We start from the raw sequence: 12,297 nt of genomic DNA, 5'->3' as shown, positions 1-12,297 counted from the left end.
ATATAGGATTGAAACGATTCAGCGAAAATTTTCGAATACACGCAGATGCAAAAATTGCTTCAAATGTCGTTTGGCAGCAATTGAAAACACTTGAAACTCTTGTCCTGGGCAAAAAAATAAAGATTTTGATCATTTTAAAAAATATATCATTTTAAAAAAATTTAATTATTGTTTATTTGGAGAAAATTCAGACTACGATCGTGTTTGTAATTTTTAAAACTTTCTCCTGAAACCTGAGAATTGTAAAATATTGCGTGCTTGTACGTTTTTTACTTTGCAGACAAACAGTACCACTAAAAATTTTTTGTGCTAAATCTTTATTTTCATTTGCGTATTCACTTTATGATATGCATTGAGTTTTCATTTACTTCTTTTGGTCTCAAATTGATTGCTTAATTTCATGGTAGCTTAAGATTGATCTGGATTCTCATCAGTCGTCGGTTCTTCCGGAACTACATCTGGCAGGTTCTCTTCGCCTGCGGCATCCTCATTTTCCGGTTCCTCGGCTATGACGTCATCAGGAATCGGAGGACTACCTTCAGCAATCGGATCCTCTTCCTCCGCAATCACGTCTATTTCTGGCCTCTCATTAACGTCGTCAACATCGGCAGGTTCCTCACAAATGTCTGGATCGTCGCCGGTAGGTTCAACTTCAACATCGTGGTTCTCGTCATCCACTGGCTGTTCAGTTCCAGTTGCTGGATCGCCACCTTCCGTTTCCTCCGCGAATTTGACCTCTTTTGCCGAGTTTGGTCCCGTTTTGACTTTCTGGGAGGCAGACCCGATCCGTGGACTGAGTTCACGAGGGGTAGTGGTTCGTGGGCGGGCGGCGCCCTGTATTCCATCTTTTTTGCCCATTCTAGCATGCTTCCTAGAAAACAACAGAGTTTATTCAACAGTGTTCTGGTATGGTAGTAATTTCGCAAGAATAACCATTCAATCCTTAACCGTTAAAGGCCATAAAGGACTGCTGTAAAGGATCGTACAATTTTCTCCCTTTCTACAAAATAGCCCTTTATTGCAATCTATTGGAAAGAGTTTACAATTGCAGAATCGTGAACTTAATTTTCGTGGGGGGGGGGGGGGGGTGAATATGACCGCGGGGTGACGATGCTTCAAAATTCATGCTAACAATTATAGATTTACAAACGGTTTCATTGAAGTTATAAAAGCATCGTAGTTAGTTACCCGGGCCGAGGAAGTTACCGAAAAATAACTGTTAGTAATAACTACTTAGTTAGTAATAACTGTTGTAGTATCATGATCTTTTGTACGACAAAACGGAATCGTGCACCCGAGATTTGATTAAATTGATAAATTTAAGAAAAAATAGCAGCAGTGACTAACTCATCGATGGCGACTTGGAGGAAGAACTTTTTCTTCACGTGTTGCAGTTCCCTCACAAGTGACTCAATTTCTATTTTGTACTCTTCCTCTTGTTTTTCAAACATCTTGCACTCCTCACGCATTGACTGAAAAACAACACCTCAAATAAATCAGACTATGTGATTATGCTGAATATTTGATTTTGCTTAATATTTGATTTTCGTAAAAGTTATCTTTTTAACATTGCATTCAATTATATATCAATTAGTAATGGTTCCAACCCTACCTTAGTAATAGAAAAGATAAAAACTGGAATAGGAATCTTTGCAAATTTTGCTGAGTTAGATTGATCTTTTGAGACTTCTGCTACAAATTCAAGGTGAAGGAAACAATATTATGTTCATGCGTAAAAAATAGTTCCCTGAGCCGAGTAATTTAACCAGCTAAGCAGCTTCAATAAATAATCCCCATTTCTATCACTAAACCTGTCCGTTGACTAGTCAGTCATTTTATGAAAATTTATTCCAGTGATTCTCGACTTTTTATGTGTAAGGTCAAAAAAATTTCTAGTGAAGTTGTCGCAATAATACTTATCATATAATTCATTGCTTCACAAAAATTTGGGCAAAAAATGTCTCAGGTTTTACACAATAAAAAATGAAACTAACTGCAACTTATATAAAAAAAAGGTAAACTTATCAGGAGTTGAGGGAAAATGCACTTTGCTCAATGAACAAATTTTTAGCTGAAAAAAACTGATGTGATTTCAATCATAAAATCTGTTTAATTAAAAAATGATAGTAGCTTGAACTAACTGCCCTTTGTAGCACCTGCAGGCACTCGTTTTTCTTAAGTTAAGCGCTGAGTCTTAAATTAAACCTTACTTAAGTGCTTTTAAAAGAGTTGCACTGCCCTGAATCATTACGGTATTTCATCAATTGATTGATCCCGGTTTTACTTACTGGACATAGTAAATTTGTTTTCACTTAAGTTTTTCTGATACTATGCCATTTGTATTGTCACTGGTGATCAATACGTGGCCAATGTCCGAAAAATTGAGTACACATAATCAATTTTGTCGGGCTTTTTGACGACCCATGTTTTAAGATTAGTGTTATAAGCGTGTATAATAACCAGTGACTCTAGGCTAGTTTAGTTTCAAATTTGCTCAAAAATAACCCTGTTTCACGTATCGAGCATCGAATTACCGAAATGAAAGAAAACCTGATTGCTAAGTAATTCAGAAATGCTCATTTCGATACTAATGGCCGATTAAAAAGACAGTAAGTGGTTTTGAAATTAACAATAGCACTGTTCACAAGAGCAATTTAGTCATTGAATATGATCGCAAGCAATTTCTAATAAAATTTGGGTAATAAGATTTCAGGCTAATCACATGCTCCAAATAGTTTTTTTCCAGAAAACTAATTCACTTTTCGGACATTGACCACGTGACGACGATGTTTCAATTTAACATTTTTTAGCGCTGGGCAAATATAGAAAATGGCCTAAAACTAGGTTAAACGCAACAAAGTAAATTTTTGTTGCCGTGGTTTTCTCTTACAAGATCATTCAATGTAAGAATGCGTTTAGGACAATATGATTATCTGATATGTCTCTAAAAGATTTCAGAAGTTCTGACAAACAGCTTATAAAAACTATACGAAATTTTAATTTGTGGTTCTTACAAAATATCAGGATGAAGTGTTTTATTTTTGAACCATCAGCTGTGAACAAAAAGTTGAAAAAAAAATGATTTGCATTTTGTATCATATACTACATTACAAGCGTCTATTGACATCAAAGTAGATCTATTTTAACTGCAACTTACTGACAATTTTCGAGAATTATGTATCAGTACGCATAGTCTGCTTTTAACATTTACTTAGATACAATTTGACTTGCTTGCGAGAGCAACTTTAAGAGCAACCCCTGCAATTTAGATTCAAATGACATTAAAGTGGCAAGTTATTTTTCTGAGTTCGTGGTTCAATGGCTCACATAGAAGACCCGATTGTGTAGTTCTTTCTGTCTTTCTGCGGCTGTTCCGATGTGTTAATTATTGGAAACATTTTGCCGGGTGAAATGCTGTTGAGTAAGCTCATCAATTGATTTATTTATGAGCTTTAACTCTCATAGCTTTAATGCTCATATCATTTGCCAATTAGAGATTCTGTTCACAAAAAATAAGATTCAAAATCAGCAACGAAATACTGAAAAATCTTACGCTTGTATTCGGCTGTAGAAGCTTGCATTTTGTAAAGTTTTTTCAATTTTATTCCTGTCCTATTTTTATGCATAACTTTAGCAATTTATGAAGGCACAAAAGTCGAAAACAGCTAAAAAATGGATGATTTTACTAAAAATTCTGACGCAAGTTGAATCATCTTGTAATGATAAAAATGAGATAAAAGAAAAATTTAAATTTCATCTTGATTTAATTCTATGCAAGGAATTAAAACAAGATGAAATTTAAATTTTTCTTCATCTCATTTTCTCATTACAAGATGATGTTTACAACTTGCTCCGGAATTTTTAATAAAATCATCCATTTTTATAGATGTTTTCGACTTTTGTACCTACAGTCCATTTTCAGAAAAAGTTTTCTATGGGACTTATACTGTACATCATCAGTTGAAAGATACTCTTAGGATACACTGATACAGTACTGGGCCGACGATATACAATTGGAATACAATGTTTAAGTACTGATTTCCTATGGCACTAGGGTCCGGGTGCCTCCTACCTTGAGTTGCTTGGCTTTTTCCTTGAGCACAGATTGGTACACAGACAGCTGTTCGCTCACTTCAGGTCCCGGCTGTTTAGTGATGGCATTCTTCATCTCCATGTACATCTTTTCCTGCAGATGCAACAGGGCCTGTTTCTCACCCAGTTCTCCACACACGCGAAGGTACCGCTGGTTCAGCCCCTGTAGTTTCTCTATCAATGCGTAGGTGGACGGATCGGAACCCTGAAAAATATTAGTTGTGGTGGGTATGGCCTGAAAGAGAGATGAGACCTGAAAGAGAACCCTAGAGCCCGGGTCACCCATCGTAAAAATATTAGTAATCATCCAGGGTCATATATGATTTGTATGATTTCTTAGTAGTGTAAGGATAAGTAGTAGATAAGAAATCAAACTTACTCCCAAAATGCTTACCCGGATTGAACTCCAAGTCAATATCAGTACTACAGGCAAGTCTAAATACATATTACTAGGCAAGTCGAAATACATGTTACTAGGCAAGTCTAAATACATATTACTAGGCAAGTCGAAATACATGTTACTAGGCAAGTCTAAATACATGCTACTAGGCAAGTCTAAATACATGTTACTAGGCAAGTCTAAATACATGTTACTAGGCAAGTCGAAATACATGATACTAGGCAAGTCTAAATACATGTTACTAGGCAAGTCTAAATACATGTTACTAGGCAAGTCTAAATACATGCTACTAGGCAAGTCGAAATACATGTTACTAGGCAAGTCTAAATACATGTTACTAGGCAAGTCTAAATACATGTTACTAGGCAAGTCTAAATACATATTACTAGGCAAGTCGAAATACATGTTACTAGGCAAGTCTAAATACATGTTACTAGGCAAGTCTAAATACATGTTACTAGGCAAGTCTAAATACATGTTACTAGGCAAGTCTAAATACATGTTACTAGGCAAGTCTAAATACATGTTACTAGGCAAGTCTAAATACATGTTACTAGGCAAGTCGAAATACATGTTACTAGGCAAGTCTAAATACATGTTACTAGGCAAGTCTAAATACATGTTACTAGGCAAGTCTAAATACATGCTACTAGGCAAGTCTAAATACATGTTACTAGGCAAGTCTAAATACATGTTACTAGGCAAGTCTAAATACATATTACTAGGCAATTCGAAATACATGTTACTAGGCAAGTCTAAATACATGTTACTAGGCAAGTCTAAATACATGTTACTAGGCAAGTCTAAATACATGTTACTAGGCAAGTCTAAATACATGTTACTAGGCAAGTTCAAATACAGGTCTTATTTCATTTTTCAGAACTATTTTTCTCTTTTTTGGGACCTTTTTTGGACCATTTGTTGGCTATTTTTCGCGTTATCCGGACCAATTACGGACAACTTTTAACCTTATTTAGACTTGCATTTAGACTGCCAAGTGTAAAAAGTGACATGATCTTAGCTCTGAACCAGTAATGAAATAAGACTTGCACAGTAATGAAATTGACTTGAATTGAATTGGCTCATGAAAATAGCCATAGTATCACCTAATATACAGACTTTGACTCGTTCAAAGTAACGCGTGCGTTTATGTTGCTCGCTAAAAAGTTCCCTTCACGTGTATGTTTGAACGCTCAAAAAAGGTCTGCGTCATAAACGAGTTCAGATTCATGGCTGGGTAATGCTTTGTTATGCTTTTTAATGCAAGCGTACTGAAAAAATAATTGGATCATACAACACTTTGCAGTTTCTCTATCAATGATTAAGTTCAATGATGAAATTCGCATCTCCGCCGTTTGCATGAACCACAACTTTTGCAAAAACCTGTCAAAAAAGTCAAATTTTTGTTTTGAGAGATCTTTTGGGTGAGATACGGTTTTTATTTATTATTTATTATTAGTGAGAAATATTTTAGCGTTTGTAGAATTTTGTATTTTGTCGTTAGAAGGCTTCTAGCTGAGGACTGGCTAGCGCCCAAAACTCTATCGATTTCAAAAGGTTTATTCGGTGGGTCGTCTATTTGCTGAAACTGATGTCTTTTGTCCTCAGTTGCTCTCGGCCGCCGTTCAAAAATTCCGTTGATTAAATAAATTAACAGTCGAAAATAAGTAATCAAGCCAAAGTAACAATAACCGGCAAGAAATGTTCTCAACTGCAATTAATTAATCAATCGAAAATGTAGATTCATAAACTCAAAAAATATTTACACTAAATAATGGGTGCACACTTCTAAAAAGAACTTTCATCAAATCAATTCCAGGCTTCTGAAAAGTATTTTCCGTTTCTGAAAAGTGTTCCTAACTATTTCAGTCCTATTTTTAAAGTTATCTCAAAATCTGCGTTTCCGTCTTAACAAAATCTAAAAGTCAAATTTGTTGATTGCAAATTGTCTCACAGTCCAACTGGTCTTGACAAAAATTAATCAAGCTCAAACTTACTTTTAAATTTTTCTTCTCTATCTAGAACCAACTGTTCTGTATCCTCTCTCTTCGTTCTCTCGATCTAGAACCAACTGTTCTGTATCCTCTCTCTTCGTTCTCTCTATCTAGAACCAACTGTTCTGTATCCTCTCTCTTCGTTCTCTCTCTTATCTGGAACCAACTGTTCTGTATCTTCTCTCTTCGTTCTTCTCACCTCGCGGTTTTCGCTTTCTACTCTCAATAACTTAGATGCAACGTCTTCTGCCACGTGGCATTAGAAATCGTTACCTGTGTGAACTACTGTCATTACACCTCTTTGTTCTACTACTCGCTCTTTTTGGGGGATGGGTGATTGCTAGCTGCATTGATTTCTTTACTTTCGCTCTTTTGGAACGCTCTTCCGAAGATGAACTCAACTTTCATTGGTCAACGAAACAAGTCACGCTGCACTACCCCTACCTATATCACGAGTTATGCAAATTCGTTCACGCAAATACCAATCCGCCTACTAAATACCAAACGTCAAATGCTTTGCATAATACATTCTCCTCCCTATTGTACGGAAGAAACGAATCACCTGACTTTTGAACCAATTAAAAACCAATGTTCGAAAATACTCCTCTACCATATACCAAATTCAGCAAAAGTAATCTGATAGAGCACACAAATAATCAAGGTCGTCATGCTACGATCACCATTTGCAAGATTAAATGAATTTTAGACCAACGAAATATTTGCGCATGTCGCAATTTAAAACGTACGTTTAAGAACTTTTCCCAACTTCTCCGGAATATTCCGAAGTATTCCGTTCCAATGTACCAACCATTCCGTTTCAAAAATGATAATCATCTTTCTGCTAACAGAGATTTTCTAGTTGGGTTAAATGGCGACACATTTCTCATTGGACCAAACGTCAATTATATACCTTTATCAAAACAAAAACACCTCTAGTTTCCCTTTGTCTATCTTTAAAACTGCTTCAAATGTCAAACCGTGAAATATTTCTAACAGTACTCTGAATTTCCGCCGGCACCCTAATTTCGAAATGAATGCCCTCCTGAAATCTCGCCTGTCCATTTCAGAGTGGGGTGGTTATTTTAAAGTCTCTTTTTTCATTGTTCGTTATCTTCTGCATGCTTGAAAACACCCATGGAAGAGTTCATTTGTGAAATCTGAGTAATCCGATATTTATGTCGACATAGGGAGTGGGGGTTGACTTAGGCTATAAATTCCATCTTTTAGTCCATAATATTCTAAATTCGTTCGTTCATACAATTTTGGACATTTTTTTGTTGTTTCAGGAGTCATAGTGTTTCCTCATATTGTTTCTCAATTTTTGCTATAGCGCAATACATGTTGTAGGCAGAGTGTGAAATCCATCCCTATTTAACTTTGCTATCCAATGTAAACTGTATGTGCTATTTAGAAAGTACAATTTGCCGACATAACTATTAAAACTTATTAACTTCCGTGTTCTCGGGTTTTCCATGGACAAAACGTTTATTAACACCATTCTGGGATTTAAGATCTACTCCAATCAGAAAGACATACTGCCTTGGGCTCTCATCCCGATTTTGGTTAATTTTCAATGAATAGTTTAGAAGTTTCATGAGTTAAGAGTTTTCCTAGTTTTCCTGGGATAGTGACCCGGGAAAGACGATTTAAGCCTGTTTTATGTTTCATTTGTAAATAGGGTACTTAGGGTTGCAAGTCCTGTGATTTCTAAGAGATAACAGTGACGCTAAGTATGACTTCCTCCTACTTCGATCTAACTCACTTTGGGCGCTAATATCTCGGGTTCGAATTCTCATATCGAAAAATACCCCCTGATAAGGTCCTATTGAAATCATCATTTCCAGCCGCTCCCAAATTTTCATGTCGATAGGACGTTCTCCTCGGAAACGGGGGGTGCTGAGCGAATTCGGTTAATTCTGTATTTTTTGAAAAATTCTCTAAGTTCTTAGTCAAATTTATCAAACTCGATACTAGTTCTCATTCATTCTGCTTTGCTATCATTCTTTATACCAAACTTTTAAAGCAGCTCGTTTTTGATTCACTTTTTTATATACACAACTTTGTTCTTTTCCTTTTATCTGAACATTGTTTTCGTTTCATTATTCATTTGGTTCCTTTTCTTTTATCCATGGACCCAATTGAATACAATCAAATTTTCGAATAATCTTAATAAGGCCATTCCCAATACGTGTGTCGACATTTTATCCCGGAACGCTTTCGTTCGTAAGTCGAAACGCTATCATATTTCTGATGGCGTTCTTCGAAAGAACGGAAGAACTGTTGTTTCTGCCTCAGTATGGGAAACTATAAAACATATTCACGATGTAATTCTTGACCATAAAGGTGCGGGAAAAGCATTAGAAAGTTTTGCCGCTGAACGTTACGACAATTACAAGTTGCGGGATATATGCCGTTCTCTTGCTTCGTTTTGTACTGTATGCGCCTATCGACGTCTTGTTACTATCGAGGGTATGCGAATGGTGGAAATAAGTGACAAGAAGCGGATAACAATTTGTGGGGCATTAGGTTTGGAGCCTAAGGAGAAGCTTCCTTTTAATGTCAGAGATGCTCCTTCAATAGATCTGCCGAAGGAACTGATCGACGTGAAAGATTGCGCGACTAACCGTTATAATTGTTTCCTTGCCTGCATTAGTACACGACTTACAGGGTCAATCAATAATTCTGAAGCACTCGTTGTCGCGTTGGAGGTAGCTCGGGAGAGTTGCCTTAAGAAGTGGTACGACAGTTACTACTTTCCGCGTGTAGATCTTAATCAGAGCCTGAAAGAACGCGGTATCCAAACTATCGTCTTGTTTGCTCTGGCTAAGATTATGGGAGTGCATATTATTGAGTACGATGCAGACAATGGAATTTGGGGTTACTATGCTGGCAATAGCCCGGGGAGCAAAATTAGCGCAATTTCTACTTGGTTTGAAACGCGCAAGGATAACGAGGCTCACTCTATGCTTGTCGTGGGTGCCTTGAATAAACCTAAGGAACCAAAACCCAAGAGTCGTCGCTATTGAGGCTACCCGGATTTCGTGACCGTAAGTGTAATTAGCCCTACTTAGACTTTTTGCCGTTTCTTTACAAAGGGGTCGTCTCTTTGTCTATTAGCTTTGAATAGATCTTGTTGATTAGTCGAAGTTTCTTTTGTTCACTGTTAATTAGCGTTTGATTAGTTGCATTGATAAAATTCAATTACTTCTAGCTTGTGCTGCTTTAAAACGCAATTTAATTAACAAAAATGTTGTTCATATCAAGAACGTTTATGTCTTCATAAGTATCTTTGATTTTACTTGGTCATTTGATTGATTTGCAAAATTATATATTCTACAGCGTTCGTGACAAATATTCTAAGGAAATGGAAGTTTTTTACCGTTTCCGTTAGAAAATGGCCCTTTTTGACTGGGACCCCTTTTCAATTGGGACACAAACAAAAATCGCCAAAAATCCTAACTAAAAGAAAACCATCTTTTCCCCCACCTGAAGTGCCCTCCACCTGTGTACATTGACAGGTATTTCCACTTCGTCCTCTAGCACCCTACATGCGTGTCTGCTTCTAGTCAACTCTCTCCTCGTTGCCTCTATCTGGTCTCTGAACATGAAAAACAATTATAACTGAAATCTGAATCAATGGAATACTGCTCAATGTCAGCTCAAATACTTAGCCGTTTATTATGCGCTGAAATTTGCTGAAATGAAATGAGTTTGCTGAATAAAATAATGTAAGGTTACGGAAAAAACTCCACTTAATTTTAGATAGGAAATAAACCCCCACGGAAATACCCCCCCCCCACTTGACAATAGTCATGCCTTGGTGGCCCGTGGGACTTGATATGAAACTATCACAACCGAACAAATTATCACTATCAAAGTTCAAACTTAAAATTGGGGTTTATTTCTGTTGGGGTATATTTCCTATGTAAATTTATGTGTTTTTTTTCGTGGGGGGGGGGGGGGTAAGGGAGGGGTGGGGTTTGTTTCCGAGACTCATTTAAACTAAAAATAAACTGTGATCAGATGAGAATGAACCACAGCAATGAAGTATTTATATTGATCACAAACTTGATAGACTTAGCCCCGTCTCCTTTTTTTCGGAGCATATTTCTCTCCTGAATCAGTTCCTTCACCCTTCCCTTCATCTCCTCAGCCTCTGCCTCCCTCTCAGCGTAACTCTTCTCTCCCTTCCCCATAACTGATGTCTGCAACTTCAGTTTCTCGTACAGTCCCTTCAGTTCTATGTCTCGGTTGATGATTTGTTTGTCAAGAAGGTTGCGTTCCGTTACAACCTGAAACACATTAGAGTTCTCCAGGTTGAGATGCACGATACAAACCGCAGCCCTGATTAGAACGACTTGGGTCGCGCCCGGGGGGGGGGGGGTAAAGGGCGGCCCAAAAAATTATACCGGGTATCGCTTTTACGAAAAACTGTTTATGAAATTCGCTGAAAAATAATTTTTACCGGAAAAAAATTTAAAAGATTTTTACCTCAAATTTTTATGTGCTTGCTGTACTGCGTTTTCAGCGCATTTCTTGCATAAATTCAGCCACACTTGTCACTATATTAAGCGGTTAATTGTTTAAGCTTTTCCCGCTTAAATTTTTCGTTTTTTTGGCACTTTTGTAAAAAAAATTCTATAGATTCAACAATTGTCTTTCACATATTTCATGCTTTCCTAACAATACTCCCTCACTTTCTCCAGTTCTCGAACAGAAATTCACCACTTTCATCACATTTCTTAACTTTTTTTATATTTTTTACAGTTTCAGCAATTTTCATCACATAACTTACATATTTTCAAAACTTTGCGGACAAAAATTCTGTTCTTCCATCAATTATCTTACAAATTGTAAACACTTCCCACAAATTTGTTTGATTTTGTTGCTGAAAATTTCGAAATTCCTTTTTTGAAATGCTGAACATAAGTAAAAAAAGGTACCGAAGTTTTTAATTTCTTTGAGATACATGAAAAATTGTCAAAATACACAGAAAGTGCTGAATTTTGAAATGATGCATTTATTTAAAGAATTTTCCCAAAAATTTGCTGCAATTTTTGCAGGATACGTGCCAAAAGATTTAAGGAAGGTGCGGAGAGTGCTGAATTTTTGTTCAACACATTCACCAATTAGAAATAAATTGTCAACACATTCATCACATTTCTTACATAGTTTTTCACATTCACAGGATTGCTTTTAAAAGTTATGACTTTCGCACCCATTTTCTTCAACACGGGATATCAAGACCGAGAAAACAAAATTTGTAAGAGCGAAACACAGTAAATAAGTAAAAAGCTATACGTGTGGGCCTCTATACGTCTGTATAGTTCTAATTCCTAGTTTTTTCTGCAAAGTTCACGCTGTTGCGTGCAAAAACTTCAGCACAAAATAAATTGATTTTAACATAATTTACATTTTACTTAAATGTGCTCAGATATAGTCTAGGTGACACAAATGCTTATAGATTCTTACTTCAAAGGCATTTTCCCATAAGTTACCCTGAGCTTAATTAGGGGGGGGGGGGGGGGGTCTAGGATATAAAACCGCCCCGAAAATAAACCCTAAATGTTTACAAAATTGTTCGTGTTAATTTGTTCCGTTGTGATATAGTTTCACATGAAGTCACAAGAGCCGCTAATATGGTCAAATGCACAAAATTTTAACGGGCAAATGGGTGCTTATTCAATGGAGTATGTTTCCTTGGGTTGTTTCCTATCTAAAACGGGGCGAGTGTTTTGTCCGAAACCGATATAGAATGCAGTAGGGAGTAATAGAGAAATTTTCTTTTTGTGAAACAATACTGAATCTATA

General features: G+C 36.6%; 1 protein-coding gene across 1 annotated transcript in view; it reads right to left on the bottom strand.

Annotated features, from left to right (window-relative positions):
• Positions 1-300: 300 nt before the first annotated feature.
• LOC142357030 (uncharacterized) overlaps positions 301-12,297 on the bottom strand; it is a 51,893-nt gene continuing 39,896 nt past the window's right edge. The window contains exons 10-14 of the mRNA XM_075408749.1: positions 10,555-10,778; positions 9,973-10,084; positions 4,073-4,297; positions 1,348-1,472; positions 301-871 (exon numbers count right to left, since the gene is read on the bottom strand). Of these exons, the coding sequence (XP_075264864.1) occupies positions 409-871; positions 1,348-1,472; positions 4,073-4,297; positions 9,973-10,084; positions 10,555-10,778 (1,149 nt within the window). The 3' untranslated portion in view covers positions 301-408. The remainder of the gene's footprint in view (positions 872-1,347; positions 1,473-4,072; positions 4,298-9,972; positions 10,085-10,554; positions 10,779-12,297) is intronic.

This window comes from Convolutriloba macropyga, unplaced genomic scaffold (genome assembly GCF_964194025.1).
Source record: "Convolutriloba macropyga unplaced genomic scaffold, txConMacr16.3 SCAFFOLD_1219, whole genome shotgun sequence".
Classification (NCBI taxonomy): Eukaryota; Metazoa; Xenacoelomorpha; order Acoela; family Convolutidae; genus Convolutriloba; species Convolutriloba macropyga.
This window is presented reverse-complemented; position numbering and strand designations above follow the sequence as displayed.